The 25086-nt window shown below is 28.8% G+C and overlaps 1 protein-coding gene across 1 annotated transcript in view; it reads left to right on the top strand.

Annotated features, from left to right (window-relative positions):
* The first annotated feature begins 1083 nt into the window (after nt 1-1083).
* The window catches only part of LOC129972461 (harmonin-like), a 120553-nt gene continuing 96550 nt past the window's right edge, over nt 1084-25086 (top strand). The window contains exon 1 of the mRNA XM_056086604.1: nt 1084-1329. Within this exon, the coding sequence (XP_055942579.1) occupies nt 1310-1329 (20 nt within the window). The 5' untranslated portion in view covers nt 1084-1309. The remainder of the gene's footprint in view (nt 1330-25086) is intronic.

The following is a 25086-nucleotide window of genomic DNA, read 5'->3' on the forward strand; positions in this document are numbered from 1 at the left end:
AACAGTTTTGTAAAATCTGCAATTTTTCGAAAAATACGGAAAATTCAGAAATCGTTTGGTACAACCGATATATTCACTTTAGCAAAAATAAGAATGCAGCTAAAAAGAGTATTTTTTCGTCTTATAATATCTTGTATAAAAACATTTTTAACTTTGAAAATATAATCAAGAAATCACTTTTATTATTAGAAAATATTTTTCAAAAATAAGCTTATTTATGAGAATATTTGTATTCCAATTAGTGTTATTATTATATATATTTTTACATTCTCGTTTTATTTATTGATTAATCTTTAATTAATTTATTATTAATATATTAACTCTAATCTTAATCAATATATTATTTAATCAATTAATAATTTATTATAACTAATCTTAATTAATCTATTAATTAAATAATAATCCAATTATTAATCGGTAATTAATTTATTAGTACTACTCTTAATTAATCTAGTTATTTTGATATTATTTAAAAAATAAATGACATTAAAATAAATAGATTTTGAAAATCTTAGAATAATGAATAAATATAGAATAGTTAATGACAAACAAATATCACGTAAATACAAAAATAGAATATTGAACGGCAAGGAGTCAAGCTGTGCAACTCAATCCGGAAAGAGGCAGACGATAATAAATTCACCGTTGTTAGGCAATCCGGAATTATTTTTTATTGAATAAAATTGTTATATTGTCTTTTTAACATCGATGATTTATTGTCGATCTGAAATAAAAGAGCCGCATTTTGATGCGCATGTTTCTTTTTTACATCCTCAACAAATCATATTTCAATATTTTAGAACATGCAGAATGTTTGTCTGTTGAAAGATTAAAATTAGTTTCGGCAAATGATGCAACTGTATTTGCATCACGAACCTCGGTGCACCTAAAAATGAAAACCAAATGAGGGACGATCTTTAAATAGCGCGCTACAGAGAAACGGGGTAAAGAACCCAAAACAGAAAATGTTTTACTTTTAGAACGCGAGAAAAACACACGAACAACAACATTTTGAATTGTTCCGGTCTGCTTTGCGCATGCGCCAGGTACATCTGCTGTTCGAGGCCGACAGTAAGGTGGCGTTTGCTGTCAGAACAGGTGGCTGGTTTGGTTCACTTCGGTAACGCCATTTATTCTACATCCTTTCTGTGCAAAAAAGAAGAACGTAAACTTATCAATTCGGCAACGGTCGTTTTTTTTTCGGTTTTTCCATCGCTGTCGCTGTATATACAGCCCTTGTGGTGAAGGTGCATACCCTGTGCAGTGTTTTTTCATGTGAATTTTTACACCCATATCATCTGAAGAAAGGATGAGGCCGAAAGATGAGAGGTAAGAGCTATTTTTATGAATGACAGGAACTAAGCGTGTTGTTTATTTCTATCTTTGAAGCGGAAGAGAAATTTCTGCTACGTTCGTTTAATTTGTATACGTTTTTTTTTCAAACTCTTTTTAGAATATTTAAAAATAAAACGATAAATTTGCAGCATTTTCTCCTTTAAATATATATATATATATATATATATATATATATAAAACCCTCCATATAATTAAAAAAATTATATATATATTTTTTTCATTCTTAGTTGGATTTCATAAAAAGAATTATTTTTGTAGATATTGCAAAACATTGAATCTCATTTTTATTATCAATATTTAAATAAGAATTATTTATCTATTTATCAGATTTTTAAGTATTTATTGACTGAACCTCAGGTGAATGTACGTTAGTTTTTGACATCTATAGATTGTTTTTGTTTTCAAATGAAAATGAAAATATCATTATTTAGAGTTTTAATATATGTACCAAAGATTTTTTTAAATTAGAATTTCATGAAGTTACACCTTAGGCATTAAAAATAGCTAAATTTCGTTCTTTAATCATAAATCGTTCATGTGAAATACGTATATTCATATTATTAGTTTCTTTTTCGGATATAAAGTTAATGCATACTAAAAATGTTTAAATATAATGATTTAAATGTAATTTCGATTGCAATTAAAATATTTGTAATACTTTCTTGGCAATCATTTGTAAAATAAAACAAAATGTATATAAATAATTTTTAATTTTTCTTAAACTTTAAGTAATTTCAGTGTATTTTGTTTTCGTATGTTCAGTGTGTTTTGTTACTTAATAAAAAAAATATATTTAGTAATTGCGCACGATTGAAACATAGAATGAAGAATTTATGGAAGGTTAGGAGATCGAATAAAGTTACTGAAATCCAATTAGTTTTATACTGACTGAAAGTTCATGTTAAACTGGAAAGTTTCACGTCTTCTTTGTAATGACTTGTCACGAAAGTTTTGCTTGATTATAAATCGTGGAGAAAAACTATGTTTTTTTTTTTGATAATTAATCGTTTGACTATATTTTTATTTCGTATTTGGATACTATTCTGAAATTTGTTTTTGGAAACTTCGGGGAAGAATTCTTTGAAATTTCATAACCGTAGTGAAGTCTGAAAACTGTATAAACTATTTTTAAAGGTTAACTTAATACAGAACCATTGATTAAAATTTTACTTTGTGAAGTATGCAGATACACCCACAGTTGTAAATTGTCACTTTTATGCCAATTTTATCAGACAAAGACAATTAAACCTTTGGCATCTGGCAATAATAACGGGACTCAGTTATTCGCTGAATATTCTATTGTAACGTTACATATAAACAGATAATCGAATATATTTTTTGTTTGATTTATTAATAATGCTATAATTATTTTTGGGAATTGCATTGAATTCTCGTTATAAAATTCGAATTCCGAAATGAATTTCGAAACTTTGAATCAGCATTTTTAATACATATGATAACCATCGTCAGGATAATACGTTATTTTTACAATTTCTGAAACTTCTTTATTAATCTACAGTAAGTTTTTTTTGTTAACATTTGGTTTGATGGCGACATTTAAATCTTTACAGCGTTATATTGTCAAAGTGAAATCATGATTTCAGACACAAAAAATAAAAGAACCGTTCGGGGATCTAAAACCTGAATAGTCTTTCGAGTTATAATCGGGTCTATTCTTTTTCTTTTTTCAAATTTTATAACAGAAAGTTCGTAGCATCGTAATAGAATCTACGAATTCGCATGTAAGAACTTTGTTGTTACATTTCGGATTATGATGAATATTGATATAATAATTTCCTTTTTAAAGTGAAGGATTGAAATTACATTATTTTAGAGACCGATGATACATGATATAATTAATGCTTCATGTTTTAAAAAGGATTAGAGAGCTTGCGATAATATAGTGCGATTGATTTCTCAACAGAAACATATTATTATGTAACTTTTTCTCATAATATGATAACTAAATGATGAAATGATGTTATGACTAAAAGAAAACACACGAAGGAACATTCTTTATCATATTGCATACTAAAAACTGATGAAAAACTTTTCGAAATACATCATTTTTGTGTAAAAAAATTTTTTTGCATATCAAAATTTTTTGAGGAAAAACTTCGAATATGAGTTTTAATATGAGAATATGAGAAAATAATTAGAAAATAATTCTTAAAATAATGGATTTTACCATAGTCATATCTGATTCAAAATTTTATACAGATCATTTATTTAGGAGTAAGAAAGATCACAAATAAAATTGCATCTCGTGCCATTTTAGAATTATTGTTTTCATAAATACATGAAGAAACATACTGACATAATGCTAAGAATGTGTTTTTCGGATTCAAAAATATATAAAGCGCCCATATTCATCAATATGTGGAGGTTGAATTCTTTCAAGATTAAAAATTACACTCTATATATTTACATATGGAAAAATAAAATAATTTTAAATAACACTTAACGTTTCGCAAGTTAGTTAACTTGATCTTTACGACGCATTTAACTAAACTGAAACCTACCAGTCTCAAATTTCAGACGATTTCTGGTCACGATTCGTTGACACCTGCTGAGTGCAAATGACACTTCACTGGTAAGCATCCTCCTCTGAAGTTTCCTCCAACGATTTCATTACAATAGCGTCAATACGGAACAATGTTATTCGATCCGTGTGATGTTCCAATAAGTCGGATTCATTGTAAACCGAGTTCTGAAAGATGAGAATAATTTTACCTTTGCTCGATTGTTCCGAAATGTTTCATCAGATAACGGAATGAAAGGTGTCAGGAATCAGTTCCACAGAACTCATACAGAATTCGAACCGAGTGTTATGGTTACTTGATCCATGGAATCATTAAGGGAAAACTTTCCTTGCCTTTATAAAGTGTCTAAAATAAATTCTTGCTAATGATAGAGTCAGTCTGAATACAATGCTTGATGAATGTGAGGATTGTAAAAATCGTCTGCAGGCGATGAAATTTTATACAAAATATTCTGTTGAAATGATGGTAGCTGTAAAGAAAAGCAAATATAAATATTAAAAAAAATGTTTTTGAAACAGTTTTATTTGTATAAAATAAAGCAAATTTTTATTATTTTTTATTTTAATGGATTTCAGATTTTTAATTTTCAGTTTATAAATCATTACGGAATAATGAAATATTCTATTCTTAAATCTTTTATCAGATGGCAACGCTCGTTTTGAATGAAAATTTAATTAAATTTATCGATTAACTGATAAATAAATTTTTAAAAAATTAAATGTTTATATGTATGTATTATCATTAATAATGCAACGATAATTTCGAAACTAAGAGTTTCAGAGAAAGTGCGAAAACGATCCGAATGTTTCATTTTAACAAAATGAAATAAATTACATAAAAGTGTTTAGAAATTATATTTATAAATAAACATAAAATGATTAGAATTAAAATATTCTTGCTCAGAGCTTGAATTTAAAAAAAAATGAGTGATAAAAAAAGCCATGTATATTTTAAATCGAATAACACGAAAAAAAAAAGATGTGAGGTTGTAAAAAACAAAACAAAAACAACCCTTAAAAATGCCATTTTTTAAAAAAATTCTTGAGCCCTTTTCCTTACATTTTTTCAATAAACTGACTTTTAGATGTTTGTGATAACTGTTGCATTGTTTTACAACTACTCAAAATTCATAATTGATAAACATTATGGTTATGCTTATTTTTTTGTATGAATACGAATTCTTTTTATACTAAGCATTGTTACTCGATATTTCCCAACTTATTATTTTTGAGCGCTTTAATTCATTCGTTTGTAAGTTCTAATATGCATACCATCTACTTAATTTGTTAATGTTACCAACATCATCTGACTAGGGCTCAAAAATGCCCGTTCCAAATGATCTCTGGCGCTGTATCAAAACGACAGTTAATTAAATTAACAAAATTACTAAGGTCTGGCACTATTAGGAACTTAATTTTTTTTCATAGTATTCTGAATAAGACTAATTTAATACTAACCACTAAATAAATTAATTAAAAACCTCTACCTAATTGCATCATTCTAGAAGTAAATAAAGACGCAGAATCAAATCTAAAAAATTAACAAGAACGTTTTGTTGCAATATATATCTAGTAAAGAATGAGTAAGTTTACTGTAACTTTTTTTACGGTCACACAATTAATTACATTTTGATTGAATAAATACCTACTAATAAATGAAACTGTTTCATAGTGAAAAAAGCAATGCTAAAATTGCATTTCTGTTTAAAAGAAATCTTTTGGTGCAGTAAATATTTAGAAGTGACTAAATAAGCATACCGCAAGGAAAATAGTTTCAAAGATAGCGAAAATAACAGTAATAATATTGTAATTCTATGTTGAAACAAATATTTTGATACGATAAATAACTAATAGCAGCTAAATGAGCATACCGCAAAGTGAAATTATACCGTAGATAGTAAAAAAAAAGGTGGGGGGGGGGAGGTTGCAAAAATGTAATTCTGAACGAAACTAATAATTTGATGCAGTAAATATCTAGAAATGGGTGAGCAAGTATACTCCAAAATTTTACAGAGAAAATTAAAACAACAATACAGCCATTGAAAAAAATATTTACGATATTGCATCAGGTTTTAAACACTCAATTACTGTTTCAACTGAACATTATTTATGGAAATTTCGAACTTTAAGAACCATTGTAACATCTGCAAGTATCATTTAACTATATATTGCTTTATACTAAAGCGTTTGCAAAATTCCTAATGGAATCTAAAATTGACAACGCATATTTAATTTATGTCACGTGATCATGAATTAACTTCACTGTGATAGCTCATATTTATACTTTCTCGTATATGTAGTATAGAGAAAGTGTAGTAATCGTCAGAAAATTCAAACTCGAGATGTTGACAAATCTCCACATTTTAAATCACTCTGAGTTTGAAAAACACATTTTTAGAAAATGTCTGTCTGTCTGTCTGTGTCAGAGATAGCTCAAAAACGTTTTGATATAGATGGATGAAATTTAGTATACGGTCTTTACACCAAATTTGTATATTTCTATCAAATTTTGAGCAAAATCCGTCCAGAGGAAGTTTGACTGTTCGGCTGTTCGGATATAATTTAACATGATAACTTCAAAACGAAGAGAGCTAGATAAATTAAATTTGGACCACAGATTTAACATCTATAGCATAAATACCTGCCAAATTTTGAGCCAAATATAATCAGGTGTTGACTGTCAGTCGGTCTGTAAGCTCAGAGAAATGTAAACGCTATAATTCAAAAACGAAATCATTTAAATATATCAAATTTAGTACGTGATTTTGTGACTACTAGTGCAGTGTTGTGTCAAATCTTTGTTTCAATCGGTTGAGAAAAGCATGTCTAAATCACAAATTCGTTTTTTGGATAATATTAACCGCATGCTAGATATTTATGGCCACGTAACTCGCCAAGGCAGACACTGTAGATTCATTAAAAATGGTAAATTTAAGCCAAAAGTCAATATTTCTTAACACCAATGTCATATTAAACGTTCTCTGGCGTGACAAGTTTATTGGAGGGTATGCCAGCACATTTTGGGAAGATCACTCCCATTGGTTTCAAATTGTTGTTGTTGTTTATAATGGCACTTGCCATGGACAAGCTCTCTGACGAAGTCAGCGATTTTAAGCCAAGGGAGCGTCTCTTGTTTCAGTAGCGCCAACTAGAGCCAAGAGTACGTCTTAGCTACTCACACATCACATTTGCTTGCACACCCCCTTTTTACAGGGGGGCACATTCACGCATCTCACAGATAGAACAGATGAAGAACAGCCATGTCCGAACCGGGATTCGAACCCAGGACGCCCAGGTCATGGGGAAGACGCGCTACTCCTATGCCAGGAGGCTGGCACTGGTTTCAAATAACCTCATCCAGTCTATTTAAGTTATCGAATATATTTTTTTCCGGATTCAATCATACTTCCTTTATCGCAATGCAATTTCTGAATCAAATATCTGAACTGTCTCCTCATTACTAGTAAAAACAATGAAATACGTGCTAAGGAAAGATATAATTGCGAGAAAAGTGATAGCATGAGATAGATTATTTCTTTTAATCCGCACGATTCGAAACATACCAATTTGTCTTTAAAGATGGCACGCAGACTGTCTAATCAGTTGAGATGTCAAAGATGATAAACGGAAAAAGTTCAATGTCAATGCAAACTTTTGAACAAAATAAAAAAGAACTGGAGGCTTTCTCTTTGTAATTTGTTACCGTTGGATAAGTAAGTGTCCCATGACTCAAAATGGAAGACGCGAAGATTGCCTGAAATCACTGCAGTTTCCCCTTTAATCTTCTCTGCTTCTTTCTGTTTTCGGGACTTAATAACTAAAAATGTATAATAATAACAATGATTGCTTCACTTATCCGGAGGGATAGGCATTTAGAATGTGCCTCCTCCGGAAAACAATGCAAAACGGTTGAGATGTTCTTTTGTTTTTATGTGAAATAAGAATTTGCATGAATTTTGCATGACTTAACTGCCATAGGTTTGGTTTTTTTTTTTAAAAAAGCAAAACAAGTTCAAAAGGCTACAGATCTAAGATGCTAAATAAGTCAAGTTTGTGGTTTTGATGAAGTTTTCTGTTGTAAGTGTTCTTTATCATAAATGAAAGCTTTGAATATTTAATCATAATGTTTTGAAATTTGTAGAAAATGAATGGAAATTTTTTTTGAAAATTAACGTAAAAATGAATTATTTTCTGTCCCCTTTTTTTAAGTATGCCTATTCTTGTAGTTTGTCAATTATCCAATAATTTGCAACATATGAAGATTTGGTTTTCGCCAAAAATAACTTAAAAATAATACATAAATAAAATGTATTTAGTTTAATCATATCTCCTTTATTTTATATATTAGCAATAATTTTTTGGCATAATAGGGGAAGAATATGGCGGCTAACTGTGAAAAAGCATTTAGAAAATAGACTATAGAATTAGTATGAAGTAAAAAAATGCCAAATATTTATAGAAAATAAGCTTAATAGGTGATTTATATATCCTGACACTTTTTATGATCCAATAATATCAGACATTTTTATTAAAAATATTGTTGCAAACAATAACATGTTTTGAGTACTATAATGATTTATATAAAAAAGTACAATATATAAAGAATATTATACATATATTTTAAAATATCTTTCTCTATATCTTTGTTGGCATTCTATCAAGTACTATTTAACTGCCAGTTAATTTATGTGTTGTACCTAAAATTTTCATTACCTTTTAAAAATTTATTATGTTACAAATATTTCAAATTTTGCCCACAAATATAGAAGTATAAGGAAGATTTTAATAAAAGTTTAGAGATCTTTAATTAAATTGTCAATTGTTTTGAAAAAAAAAGTTCTGAAAATATTTTCATGGGTATAGGCACTTATGCACTTATTGTATGTGCAAAATGAAAAAGACGATTCAATGAATCCAAGCACATTTTATTTTTGTATGTATGATACTGTATGATTTTTATATGAATGTTAAAGCGTATAATTACACATTACTTTGACTTTGAAAGATTATCTAATCATAATATTTACACAAAGTTTGAAAACACCTTCACAAAAAATGGCATAATTGCTGACTAGGTTTTGTTGGAATGAGTTGTTTACAAATAATTCTTTGAAACCGAGCTTCCAAACAGAATTTGATTGACATTTAATTTTATTTTACTGCCTACTATTGTATACCACGCCTACCTTCTCTTCTTTTATAAAAAGGCGAATGTCTATTTAAGAAAAAATTGCTGATGCTTTGTTGACCCCGCCCCGTATTACATAAAGATGTCTTTTTCCCTGTCTGGGATTTTTAATTGAATGAAAAATGGATGATATAAGATTCACAAAGGCATCTATTTGTCTGTGAAATTGTTAAGTTTTCAAGATTTCCATGAAAGGAAAGACCTTCACGCACCATTCGTTTTCTTCGAAACGTTATTTTCGTACTTTTAGCAATGATTCTTCTTTGAATAGAATGGCAACAGCAGTGAAGGTGACACGAGATGAGTCAAATTTTAGAGGTCAGGTTTAGCAATGGAATCGTTGAAGAACAACCTTTTTACTTTATTTTTGATGAGCATAAGAATTATGCGTTCTCGCCATTTTGTAAGAATTTCGTAATAGTTAATTGTTTTTACGGTGTCTTTTCATTAAAATAATTAATTTCTAGATAAAGAGAATACCTTCTTTGTAGTAAGAAACTGGATAAAATATTTCTTAACGACTGTTGTTATGAAGTTGAATATATTGTTAATAATCAAAAACCGATAAGATTAAAAAGAATTATGTATTTGATGTTCAGAATGGGGATATTTTTTTCCACATATTTCTAATCGCTAGGAAAACTATTGACTCAGAAATTAATAGTGAAAACTCACTTTATTGTCAAATTGATTATAAAGCTTAGACATAATGACATTCAATCAAGCCATGTAAAAAATCATTCTCTTTTTAATGGCATAGTCATTCTTTTTTATCAAATGGCCACTTAAAAAATTCCGACCTTTTATTTTCCAGAATTAGTTACAGCAATGTAGATAATATGTTATTCAATAAGATTGGTGGCTTAATCTCAACTGAATAATTACGTCTGATTTTTATAACTTAGAACAAATTTTTCAAACCAAAATTACGTATTTCTTTGATTTGCGCATGATTATGGAAGAATATAATCATTTGCGCATGATCATGGAAGAATATAATCATTTAGGCATGATCATGGAAAAATATTTGATTGAAAGAGATCATGATAAATGATCTCTTTCAATAAGATATTTATCACTCACTAGAATTCCAAAGGGGGGGGGGCTCTTCGCAGTTGAAGTTGAGGAGCTTCCAGCATGGGGGTTGATTCTCGCCAGCATTGTGGGTACACGAAAAGGTGGGAAGTCTAGTTTCCCCCATCGATGCCGGGGCGTACTTCCTTAGGGAAGGGTTGTACCGTGGCCAGTGATGGCCCTTAGAATTGAACCACAATTTCCACCAGTGTTGCTGTTGCGGCGCTGCGATCATTCAAGTTTTATCGTGTGCTTTCCGGCGCGTCGGAGTAGCCAGTTTGTGATTGTCATGTACTAGAATAAAAAAATAAATAAACATATGCTGATATCTTTTCCCGTATTTCAAACGAATTAAAATAATCGCAGGGTATTATTCTATTCCTGTATAAAATGCTATCTTTTCCTTATTTTTCAAAAACTGATAGAAGTTATTGCAACTAATCCTGAAATTCAAATTCTTGCTCACGTTATTACACTTCCTGAATTTAACACGAAATCCATTTGCATTTAAGTCTTATTGCTCTGAAAATCAATGCTTTCATCTAAATTTCCTTTGTTAAATTTAGTATAAAGAGGAAATTAACTAGAAGTTTCAAAGATGAGAGTAACTATTAATTTGCATATCTGGTTTCAATTAGTAACAGTCGACTGCAATTGCTCGAAAGAGCAGCAAAATGCTGAGCCCATAAATTAAAAAGGAAAGACAGTAATCTCTATAATCTAAAGAAGCTTTGGTAAATAATCAGTTCCATGTAAACTTCAAAACATATCATTATGTTAAGAAAATTGTGATAAAAGTTAAATTTCTTCAAGAATTATGGCATAAATGAGGAGGAATCATAGATAATATCTTTCCTGCTGATTTATCAAGTGTAAGATCTGTAATCTTTTGAGTTGAAGCGCAAATGAGTCACTTCCAGCTTAGCAAAAATTTACATAAATTTAATTTTGGTGTATGAGGCTTTAGTTTTTTTAATTTATTAACTAAATTTAATTTATGTCTATTTTATGTTGAAATGTAGAAGAAAAAATTTATTATCTTTAAAAGGAAAAAAATGCGGAAACGGACATTTGAAATTTATTCAGATTGTTATAAAGGTTGTTCCAAAATTAACGCTGTGGTGGTATGTAGATTATTATGATCCATGCAGGAAGCAACAGGACAAATGTTTTTAGGAATATTTCTTTTAATAATCACATTCACACACTAAACAAGCACAAACACAAAGACAAGACATTCACTCGCGCGGCTTCACAGCATCACATTTCATTCCGATTACAATCGCAATGCACTATGGGCTGACATATGGGATGTCCTAATCAGGCATCGCCATCTAGTATCCAAAAGAGAAGATAAGAGTAATGCAACTGCTACAACGCAAGATTTGAATTTGCCACCATTCGTTCAGTAAAATATTAGCAACCCTATTAAAAGAACCCATTTGACAGATGATAGTTTAGGGTTAGTAAAAAGGGAACGTTACATGATAGAAAAACGTGTTAATGCTAGATTTGAGTTAAATAAAAAACAACTATTTTCTTTAAATTCTTACATTTTTATTGAATCCTAAAGTCCACAGGATAGAGTAATGTATGGAATAACACATATGGCAAATGGCTTCTACAGCTTTGTTAGCACATACGCAGTCTTTAGTCGAAATTTTCCATGACCATATTGAATAAATGTCACTGAATTTCGTTGATGCAGCGAAGTATTTCCTTTTTCAATGCATGTGTGCTCGTGGGCTTGTTGACATAGACCTTTGACTTCAAATAACCCCATAAAAAGAAATCCAATGATATTTACTCCCACGATCTAGGGGGCCAATTCTCAAATTGTTGAACTGAGGCCCGCAAGACTTTCATTATTTTTGAAATATTGTTCAGCAATGAAAACACGATGTTCTATCGTGTAACGTTCCATTTTTACCAACCCTACACTGTCGTCAAATGGGGTTGCCAACACTTTATTGCGCGAATGCTGGCAAATTCTAATCTTGCGTTAATTTTGGGACATCCTTTACTTTACTAGAATAAGGAAAGTGATATTTTACATGCTTTTCTCATTGAAAATAAAATGAATTAAAAAAAATTCCCAACAATTTTAAAAAGCTGAAAGATATCAGAACAGTAGCTGCTTCCTCTCTTCTATTATAATAGAAGCAGATAGTGAATTTAATTTGTCCCATAATAATAGTTGTAAAAAATATAAATATAGCAACTTTTACTATCAAATATCTAGATTAATTAAAAATATTCTAATTTTTATTTTGAGAGTCCAGATAGTTTCTTCAATAATTTCATTACTGCGTTTTAAATTTGTAGGAGGATTCCTTAACTGCGAAGCTTTGCTTTTGTATTCAGTTTCTGTAAGAAGTGGTTCGATGATCCTTAAAACTCGTTTTATGGATTTCTTCTTTTTCCGAAATCCGGAATAATGTAGATTCGGATACATCAATGGCTTGAGCTGCTGTTCTTATGATGGCTGCCCTGCTTATAGGAATATATTTAAGTTTTTGAAGTAATTTTTACACAATACTGTGTAACATCTGCAGTCTTTTTTTTTCTGTCAAAAAATCAATATTAGTAAAAGGTTCACCTTGACAATTATTCTGGGCAGAATATTTCTAAATTTTTTTATATAATCATTTTATTGCACCGAAATTGTTTTGTAGCTAACGTAATTGCACCTTTCTGTATTTTTGTTTTGTTTTTCTTTCAATGTACCAAGAGCTGGATATTTGACATTCGGTCTTTACTTGAAATTTTTTTGTTTAGCAAAATTGGTATTTAAATGAAATAAAACAATTGATTCTTATGGATTGATGAAATTAGAAAGGTATTCATAATTCATAACAATTAGGTTAATATAGAAATTGAGAGATATATGAAAACTTATGTCAGAATTCATGGAACATTGATTTTGATTGAGGGTTTCACAGTTTGCACCATAGTATGACTTATAACTACATTCACCAATAATTCCTGTTTAAATATTCACTTGCAACTATTATGGGACAAAGAGTGTATAATGTTTAAATAAAAACTGAAATTTTAGATGAAAAAACAGAAGTTACAGTTGGACAAAAGACGTGAATATAGAATTTTAGAATCGAGTTCTCATCAAACATTTATATAGATTAATAATACTTTATAGAAGCAGGAATAAATTTTTGGTGAATAATTTTAATTACAGCATTTCATGTTTTCATAAACATTAATTAATTAAGATAAAACATACATAAACTATACATTATGCAGACTGTAGTTTCTTAATATCTAATTCAATTCCAAATAATTTCTGCAAAAAATTTATTTCTGAGAAAAACTGCAGATTTCTCTCTTTCCCAAGGCAATATAACTCATATCTATGAAATTTTCATCACACATCTGTTGTTTGAGTATTTTGGAGAGTTGATATCAAAGCTATTATTCATTTTTTGGGGCGATAAACTCACCTGCATTCAATTTCTTAAATCACATATGATGATTATCTCAAAGACAGGAACATGTAGTCAAATAAATAACCTATGAACATCTTATGCAGTAATTTTGCAAACGTCGCTCTAATCTGGCTAATGCATCGGTGTCTGGAATAAGTTGTTTCCTTTCTCTAACGGCGTCTTTTTCGCATGAAGTACGTTTTTATCAGTCCTTAACCTTGGCTTGAGTTCAGTCATAGTGGATTAGCATTCTGTTTTCAGGAAATCTGAAATCGCGCTCAAGCGTAGTTTTCTGTTTCTTGTTGGTGGAAAGTGTCATGTTTCTGTTTTCTGCAGGCAGTAAATGGCTCATTGGAGAGCATTGCTTGACTTAATTAAATTTGATGAAGTATTCAAAGATGTGTAATGGTTATTTACTGTTTGGATTTTTAAATACTCTTGTCATCTGATGAACAAGTAAATGACAATATTTGTGGTAGACCTATCTGGTCTAGCTATTGTTGATAATTTATTGATAAATCGGTAAGGTTGTGTTAGCCTTGGAAAGGAAACATCACCGATGAATTTATAAACATAATCAATTTGACTTCTATTCGAAAATTTAGTCTATTTTAAACATGCTGATGTTTTTTTATTAATAAAGAATTTTAACAAGAACAATTTTTCATTTATTACAATAATCTCCAGTCTGAATTTTTATTCTAAAAAACTGCATTAATAAACTGCCTATCATTTGCTTGCTGCAAAAGAGGGGAACACACATAAGCTTGTAACTAATTCTGATATTCTTGTTAAAAGTCTTTATTGTTTACAAAAAAAGTATATATATATATATATATATATATATATATATATTGTAATTTCTTGAAATCTTGGGAAAATAAGAATAAGTCAGGTATTCAGAAATAGACATTTTTGCCGTAGAACATGTGGATCCAAAGACAAATTACAGAGTTCTCTTTGTCAGTAAATTAAGTCAAATAAAGAATATAGCAGATAAAATTTATAACATAGAATTAATAGAAAGCAAATTTACAATTAAGTTTTAAATTCTTACATGTGTATGAAAAACTCTATGCAAATCAGATGTCTTTTCAAACGGTAACCTTAAAGAAAGTAATCCCAAGTTTTGTTATGCTGATACATGATATATGCCATCATTTTTGTTGTGCCGCTTGCTACATGCCATCACCTTTGCTGTGATAGGTACATCTTTTAATGTTGTCATTTGTGCAAATGGGTTATTATGATATTGTGAATAAGTTTTCATTTAATCTATATTATACACGTTATCCTACGATTTTTTTTAAAAATTAAATCACAAAAGTAAAAACCCTGCCGTGGCTTCTTTTTGCGTTTGGAATTCCATGTTCTGAGAAAAATTATTTGTTTCTGTATGTTTAATTATCTCACAATTCTAGAAACATTCAATAAATTTATAAGATTTTAAATACTACAGGAGATAGCAATTTCTACAGGAACGACGTCATATCTTTAATTGTTTCTGGATTTGCAGATAGCATAATTAATATAAAGGAATTTTTACTTTCCCGGAAGACAGAAACTTATCTGGAATAATCGATGAAATCACCAAAAAAAAAAAAAAAAAAGAAATATTGCCACCACCATGTTGTCATTCTAAGAAATAAAAAAATGTTTCCACCGCCATGTTGTCATTCTAAGAAACTAAATAACTCTTATATGATTTCATGGTATAGTGCATGATATTTTTACAGGTGTTATTACGATATGTAATTCATTCGAATTGGGTTTTATAAAAATTTTACCATTTTCTTTCTTGTAAAAACCTCAAGCTCTTATGTTTGTTCGAAATATAATGAACAAAACCGGAAAGTAAATAAAATAATGAAGCATTAGTTAACGATAAATAATAATTAAAATAGTTATTTAATCGAGTTTCATGAAATGCATGACGATAATTTTCCTAATTATTACTGCTTGTAAAAATGAAATAAAAAAAAACATTTAAGATGTAGACAGTAGGAAAATGTTCTTGGTTGCAGTATTGTTCTTCTTTTCAATTGTGATCTGGTTTCCAGTTTTAGAAACTTCATATTAGAATGTAATTTTCAACTCACATGGGTCACAAGAAGTATATTTCAGTAAAATAAATAAGTGAGATCGATGTTTGTTTTGGAATTTACACAAGGGTTTTTATGAGGCAGGCGTTGTATTTTGAATATTTGTCACAAGACTAAGACGATACTTAAGCTAGGTCTCCCTTTTCAAATTTCAAACTTCAAACGTCATGAAGTTCGATTCTAGGCGTTAACATACTCTCCATACACTTGACATGAAATTGTCTTGAAGTCGAATCTATAGCCTGCTATCCTCGCATCCCAACGACGGAATTTTACAGACGATCAACAATCATTTTGGATAATATTGATTTAAAAATTGCCAAATGCAATTTGTGAATAAACGAGCAAGCAAACTAACAATGCAGTCCTAAAACAGTTTTACATACTTTCTAAAGTATTGCGCTGTCAGTAGTTAAGCCATCAGAAACTATAGTGTCTTTTTCTTCATAGATTCTTCACGCTTTTTGATCAACACAACTTATAGTTAAAATGTGAATTGGATCAAAATTGATCACTATCATTTTTTACTACCATAATTCTTTTCTACCATAACAAATTATATCAACTATTATCCTTACGTCCGACATGTATTCTTCTATTGTCCTTCAATTTCAGCTCGCAACGGACGATGAAAGATTATTTAGTCTAAGTTCTATTCAAAACCTCACACCTCCTCCTATTTTTTTTTTTTTTTTTTTTTTTTTTTTTTGGCAATTTGTGAATAAAATATTGTAAGATTGGATTTACTAGATTAGAATTATGTTTCAAAATTATAGTTGGTCAAATTTTGCGTATAACTGCAGGGCTTGTTGGATACAAAGCCATTTATCATTGTGATAAATTTTTATTTCTTTTAAGTAATATTTGTTTTTTTATAACAAATTTCCCCCATAATTAGTGCGTTCTTGTTTATTCAGTTTTAAAATGTTCTTAAGTTATTCATAAAACTGAAAATTGTTATTCTATTTTCGAAAGGTTTTCACTTAAAAAAAAAAAAGAATGCGGGACAGAGAGAGAGAGAGGGAGAGAGAGAGCTAGAGAGAAAAGAACTATCATAATTTATAGTTTAAGGTAGGAGAAAGTATTCCTTTGTCTGTTTCCATTCAAAGAATCAGATAAATCAAAAGCCAGAGAAATTGATTGATTTATACTAAAAAGAAAGAAAAAGGTATAACTTTAAGAAAATTGATCGATTGGATTCTTTGATATATATATATAATAAAATTTCGGTTTGTTTGTCTTATATGGTAAAAAGAGATGCCAATTTTATAGATATAAAAACTTTTTTTTCTAGATTATTATTATTATTATTGCTAAAATATAAGCATTAAATGTAAGATTATCAGTTTGGATATTTACTTGATCAGATTTACTTGATTTGATTTGATTTTTCTCTAACTATTTTTTCGGTTTTCTAACGTATTCATTTAAAAAATGTTTTAATAGTTTCAAAACATATTACTTCTTAATAAGAATTTCCAACATTATTAAACAATTCTGCATTCAGTTCTATTTTCAAACAAAATTATTAAAAACAATTAAATTATTTTTTCAAAAAACTATTTAATCATTCAAGAAGAAAAAAAAATGCAAAAATGAAACACAAAAAGATAATATGCAAAAATGTTTTTTTTTTTTAAATTTGTAAAAAGAAAACGGGAAATGACTCTTTCTTGTACTTTTATAATTAATACATTTCAAAATAAGCAGCCCACAGGTGAAACCCAATAGCATATTAGAGTAACCGTGGCCTGAAAGAAGTAAATCAAAGCAGTTATTATAAAAAAAAAAGAATTTAATTGAAATCGTGATTCACAACTGTACCCCTTGGCGAAGAATATTCAGATACGAATCTCGTTTAAAAGTTATCGTAATTGTCTTAAAACATGATGAAAGGAGAATTTAATTCTAGGTTCTTATGGTAAATTAATTATATTTAAATCTGAATAAAGAGTTTCCAAGTTTTGATTTTCACTTAATTTTTTATACGGCGTTGAGAAATTTTGTTCTGAAATGTATCACAGTTTAATTTCCTGTATATAAATATATATTCTTATTTTTAACTGCAATATATTCTTATTTTTAACGAACGAACGAATTCTTAAACGAAAGGATTTTATATACAAGAGCTTTCAAGATTTCCTAATCTTAATTATTGAAATTAAATGATTAATTAATTGAAATTATTGAATTAAATAATTATTGAATTAAATGATTTCTAATTCTTAATTATTGAAATTAAAAGGAAAAACCTACAATGAGAATTGCGTTCTTTTTAGTTGATGAATCTGTTCTAATCGTACTTTCCATGTATGTGTAGTTTCAAACGATTTCGCAAGAATGAGAAGTGACAGCTAATATTTTTTAAAAATTCTTATTACATGTTATAACTATTTATCATAACAATGGGACCAATCATAAATAATGTAAATGAAAGTGTTTTAATGCATTTACCAAGAATTTACGCTCTACTGAAATGAAAAAAAAATTTTTTATGCAAGGTCGGAAGACTGAAGACATTAGTTGAGTTTCTCACAAATTTTTAATAGCTGTCAACTTTGCACTTTCAAACCAAATCAAAACTTGCTTAATGGGATATAACTACTACTTGCAGAAATTAAAAAGAAATAACGCAACTTCAAAAGAATTGAGAGGTAACTTAAATTGTTTACTTTTCTGAACAAGTTCTAGGTTAACTTATTGAAATGGATGTGTGCCAACTAAATATGCACTCAAAAACTGCAATCTGAATATTGACTTTTCATTCAGCCCGAATATTTAGATTAACTTTCAATGCCAACTTCACATTCATATCATAACATAGATACATATTTGTGATTGTGCGTACAGTGAGGATCGATGATGAAAAATACAATATTTTCTCACCAAGCAGCCATCCATTAAGATTTCAAACACAGGTGCCCTGCTCCCTTATTTTAAGCGGCTATCAACATAAAAGATTTCGGTCAGTAGCTTGAATATGTTTGGCGCAGACCATTGTTTCCTATGCAAATCGCACTTTCGTTTTCGCCAAGATGAAAACTATAATTATCTCACCTTAACCCTTTTTAGTTTTTTTTTTTTTCGCTTACCCTAGATCATTTTTCCATCTTGTCAACAATCGGAACAGGGTCGATCGTGTTAGGAATGGAATTCGACGCGACTGGTATACGTTTTACGACTAGGCATAAATTTGATCGTCTTCCAACATGTTCCGATTCTTTGTAAGCCAGGCGTTATTGTATTCGTTGTGACAGCAGACTTGTGAAGGACAGAGAGGTTTCATTTTACCGTTCTTTTACGACATTTCATATTTTTGATTTTCTTTCATATTCTCTGGCTGGATTAATGCTGAGAGTGAGAAAAATATGGCTGGAGATGATCGTATCTTTTTACACACCTGTAAAAGAATGAAGTTATGTTATCGAGATGCATGTTTTGACACGTTTTGTCTGGGAATGAATTCAAAAATTTATGGTGCTTGTGTAAAAGCTCTGTATTGAATCGGTGTCTGAATCCTATGATGACATGCCATTGATATGACTGAAAACTCAGCAATTGTCTCATTTTTAACATAACATTCAAGAGCTTTAATTTGAGTTTAGCTCAAGGTTTTGATATGAGAAAATTTTTTTATTGGATCAAGATACTTTTCAATAGTAAATATTATGTGCTTATTTAACGAAAAGATTTACATTAATCTTTTATCAAGGGTGCCTATATATCAAATTACATATATTTTTTAGAGGTGATGTGTAATAGAAAGAAATTTTAATTATTGGAAAGGAAAATAATTTAATCCACTATTTGTATATTTTTAACTGAACAAATGATGCAATAAATTCTCGCTCTGCTTTGAGCGTCATATCAATGCTCCAGTTACAAAATATGCAAATTGGCTGCTGCATTATTGCATTATTGGCCGGTTTTGAGATGTCATTTTTACTATCAGCTAGTTGGTCCAGAATATTGGCACTATTGAAATTTCAATTAAATTTCTAATACAAAACTCTATGTTCTTGATTTTCTCAATAGACTTTAAAACCGTATTAGTTTTATAAACATAACCTGCTCTTTTTATTGTATATATAAACATTCCTTATAGAGTCGAAACCCATAATATTAGAGTATCTTTAAAAATGTAACTTTTCATGTAAATCCACCTTCTATTTATATGCTGTCTTCTGAAATAATGTATTTTCAATTTCTGAGACCTTATGCAAACTATGCAAATAATAAGTACAATATCTTTTCCTTAGTTTTCAATATTGGAGGAAAATCGCGCAATTAAATATTTGATGAAATAATAAAATATATTTGAATTTTATTGTAACAATGAAATTCGTTATTCAAAATTATGCAGTGAAATATTTTCAAAATAATTTCAAGAATCAAAGAATTTCAAGAAGAAGAAAATAATTTCAACCGAATTAGTTTCATGAAGAAAATAATGCTTTAAATTTTGATTTATTGTGTTAATTATTTTAAATCAATAATATGTTCGAATTTATCGAGGAAAAGGGTAAATATTTTTTTGGTTTTTAGTTAATTAAAGTTCTAATTAAAAATTACAAAAAAAAATCACTTCTATTGCATATTTTCACCTTTTAAAGTAATATTTATGTTAAATTTTGTAACTCTAGACCACAGATCTACACTGTAGAGCGCTAATACACACAAAGACACTCAGGCCATTATTATACATATTGATTATCTTTTGTCCTGGAATTTGAACTATACAATAATTTTTCAATAAACAGTGCTTTGAATTTATATGTGTTTTAGTTTGAATATAAAATATAAAATTATATGGATGTAAAGCAAAAAATAAAGCAACGCTTCCTAAATTTCTTTATTTTTCTTTTAATTTTTAATTAATTAAAGTTCTAATTTAGAAAATCACTCCAATTGCACCTTTCTACCCTCTAAAGTAAGATTTGAGTTAAATTTTGTAGCTCTAGCCCACGTAGTTTGCCCTGTAAAATGCCAATACACACAGAGACACTCAGGCCATTATTATACATAGATTATCTTTTGTCATGGAATTTGAACTATACAACAATTTTTCAATAAACAGTGCTTTGAAATTATATGTATTTTAGTATGAATATAAATGTGGAATTATAAATGGATCTAATGCGGAAAAATAAGATAACGCTTCTTAAATTTTCACTTATTTTTTTTACTAATATATATATATATATATATATATATATATATATATATATATATATATATATATATATATATATATATATATATATATATATATATATATATATGCTGCAAAATGAAAAGATGCGTAACATCAGATATTTGACTTTTATTAAGGAAGAAAAAAGCCATTTCAAACTTTCAACTCGCACTGAAAATTCACTGATTTTATTAAGTGAAGACTCAAGAGTTACATAAAAGTGATCGCGACCCTTAGATGGAATTTTCCGAAATCCACAACTCCAGCTGCCATCAGTTAAAAGATAGTGCTCCTAGCGAGTAACGAGACCTGCCGCAAATCATTGTTCCAAAACGCGCGCAGCAGGTCGGAACGTCAAAATCGTTTGGGTCCTTGAACCCGTTTACCTTGCGGATTGATGCGAGGACGAGAGTGCAAACAAACATGGCCGAGCTGCATCCATACTTCTCAAAATGTAGATATCAGCGAATATGCTGTTTTTCTCAGGAACGTGATTAATCACGTGATTCAATAGACCAGGACGTTGCCAAAAGCTAGCGACAAGTATTAACAATAACTTATTGAATGATCGCCTATTTTTGAATACTAGTTTCAAAAATGGAAATATGGAATTATCATGGTATAAAAGAAATGCAAAAATATCATATAAATTTTTAAAAAGTAATTAAAAATAGTTTCAGTTAAATCTTTGTTCAAAAAAAAAAAAAAAATTACGGAAAATGGTTCAACGTTTTAAACCTGTTGTATTGGTTTTTCAAAATTTTTATTTAACTTTTATAACTTTTTAACTTAGTTTTATCATTATATCCTTTGCAAATAATTCGCAAGTTGTATATAAATATACAACTGTTCCTCAAATAATTTTTAATGACTTCGTTGGACTTGTTAAAATAAATAACTGGAGTTTTAATCTATTATTTTCCTTTCAATTTTTATCTGTTTATATCATACTACATTTCACACAGGAAAAATGTTTGTATACAACAGTTTATTATGATATCCAAAAAAATATACCTTGATTATTTGAATTTGGAAGCAAAAATTGAATAAACTCAGAAAGTGAGATGATATCCATTAATCGTTCATTATATGTATGAGTATATTCTCAGAGCATCAAGAAACAACACATTGTTACAGCAAAATTCTCCAATAAAAGATGATTTCCTGATTACATTCCTGATTATTCTTAATTTTCGTTAAATCAAAAGCATTCGATAATTATCTATAAAGGATTAAAAAGTTCGATAAACATGTTTAGAATTTAAATGCTTAATTGAATGATGATGCATTTACTACATATTATTTATATAGAACCTGTTTTATTGTTAGTAATAATGGATACCTGATAAATTTACTAAAAACAATTTTCACAAATGAAAACAAGTAATATAATTTTTATTTAAAGAGTAATTTGTTATAAGTACTAAGCAATTCTTCAGATTAAAAAAAAGGGATATTTTTGTATATACATTTTCTCTCCTTATTTGTTGATGTTGAAAAAACAGAATGAATTCGATCGTTTGTAGAATTCATCTTAATTTAGTTACATTTTTTTTTTCATATTATTAATGTGTTTTATAGACATCACATTTTATTTATAAATTTATAAAACATTTTCATCTGAATTCTTTTTATCGAACAATTCTTTTATGTCAAAACATTTTTATTTATTTCATTACAATTATCAGTTGTAGCCATCAATTCGTCATTTTACTTTAACATCGATTCATAATGTCAGACGATTTTCAAATGGGTTGAATAAGAAAGTGAATGCAGCATTCTTCGAAACTTGCAGCAATAATTCTCATTATTGTTCTTATATTTGCAGTGATGCGTTTATTGCTTTGAAATGAGAATAACCTTACAGACCATCTGCAACTATGAAATGAGGAAAAAATTGGTCAATTCATCAATGATTTTTTCATTCTTTGTTCTTCTTTCTTCTTCTTCTTTTTTTTTTTCAATGAAAATTGCCACCAGCTGTGACTCTCGAATAAACTTCTTGGGGAAAACTGTTCAAACTGAAGGAAAAGTTAAGAGGGGAAAAATAAAATAGAACGGGCACTATTGACTGGAATCAAACCTTAGAAAATTCGATTGTTTCCGCTGCAATGAAGCGATTCTTAATGAATTCTAGATAGATAAATTTCTATTTGTGGAATAGCTGTGTATTGTTTTTAAATTCTTAAAAAATACGTGTCTTGATGTCGAATATATTCTTTTGATTATTTTGATAATTATGTCTTTTTATGTGACAGTTTCATTGAACTTCTGAATTTATTCAAAAGATCAAGGTCTTTTCTTGAGCAATGTTGTCTATTTCTTCTGAATTTCCTTTTAGAAACAATATGAGTTTATTTCAGTTCACCTTCAAAATTCAATTTCGTTTTCGAATTGAAAATGAATTTTTGTTGATATGAGCAGAAATTTAGGACAAATAGAATCGTATAATATATTTAAATTCAACATAAATCACTGTAGAAGCTTAATATATGATAAAATATTCACTTCAAATCAATCAAATTTTTTATCTTCTTTGATATTCTAAACAATATGATGATTTCTAAATGAGGAACAAAACAAGTGATATATTTTATATCAGATTCTTCATTACTAATAACTTGAATTTTCAAATATTTTTAAAATGTTTAAAAATGGAAAATAAATAAACGCAAAGCGCTTGCTAACATCACCTTAAGACATCATATCTTTGATTATTTCACTTTTTCTGCACAATGTATTTGTATTAAATGTGTCGTATGCATTTGTTTTAATTTTACTAGATATTTATTACATAATATCAGAAGAACAAAATATTCTAAACAATATGATGATTTGTAAATGTGGAATAAAACAAATGATATGCTTTATTTCAGATTCTTCATTACTAATATCTGGGATTTTCAAACCTTTTAAAAATGTTTAAAAACGAAAAAATAAGTAGAAGCAAATCGCTTGTTAAGCACAAATTAATAATGAATTAAGATTTATTTTTGATTAATAATTTTATATAGGACTTTCTTTAAATTACCTTTAGGCATCGTATCTTTAATTATTTCACATTTTCTGCTCTAACGCATTTCGTATGCATTTGGTTTAATTTTACTAAATATTTATTACATGAAAAGAAAATATAATTCGTGGAATACAGGATGTAGACATTTACTTGTTTTCTGTTTTAATAAGCGTTAAAAATTACTCAAAATAGAAGCAGTTTTCCAGCGTACAACAACCTCGTTCCTTCTTTATATAGAGTGATAATTTCCAACAAAACCTGCAAAAAGTCCTTAACCGTCTGTTCCTGTTAGTGCGACAAAAAAGCAATCACGTTCGTCACTAGAAACAATGGAGGAATGTATTCGAATTAGGGTTAGCGAGGAAGAGAAAAGTTACTGAAGCGCAACGCATCCGCTGTTGTGACAGGGGTATGTGCGAGCAAGTAACGTTTATTTTTTTTATAGTTTTCAATTTGCATGGGATGGGAGTCTTTCGAAAGTTCGAAAACATCGCCTGCTTTTGAAATGCGGATGACTTGATGCAAATGGAACTCTATTCTGGAAGTTTCGCAAATAGGCATTCCAATGTTGGCAACATCATTACGCTTTCAACTTATTATTCGCTGAAATTAAATTGTTATGAATATGAACATAATCTCATAAGTATTACAAAGTAAAAATTTTTATTGGTTTATTTAAAGTCAAAGATATCTTTAAAGTAGTTGTTAGCAAGCTTCGATTTTTTTTTTCTTAACAGTTTTTAGCGATAGTGTTTAAACTAATATAATTACTTTTAAGCGTTCTAAAATATTTTAAAGGATTCTTCTTCTACGAACACACGAACTCTTCCTGATGAAGAAACGATGTTTGTAATTGCTATTTTTTTAAAAAAAAAACTTTATTCTTAAAGCGTGAATCAGCACTTTAAAATAATAAAATCACATAACAAGATAGAGAGCTTATCGTCCATTTAGTTTAAAAATAAATAATTGTTTAAAGAAACAAACTGTTTAAATCTTGTAGGGGTATTTATTATTTCTTCTAGAGAATGACAAGCAATTCCTCTAAATTTAAAACAATGGCATTTTAATCTATTACGTGATATTTTCCTTTGTCTTTTAACCCATTTCTGAGATACTTTTTTTCAGAGTTTAAAAAAAACATTTAAAGCATAGAAACTAATTTTATGTT

The sequence above is a fragment of the Argiope bruennichi genome, chromosome 6, assembly GCF_947563725.1.
Source record: "Argiope bruennichi chromosome 6, qqArgBrue1.1, whole genome shotgun sequence".
Taxonomy (NCBI): Eukaryota; Metazoa; Arthropoda; class Arachnida; order Araneae; family Araneidae; genus Argiope; species Argiope bruennichi.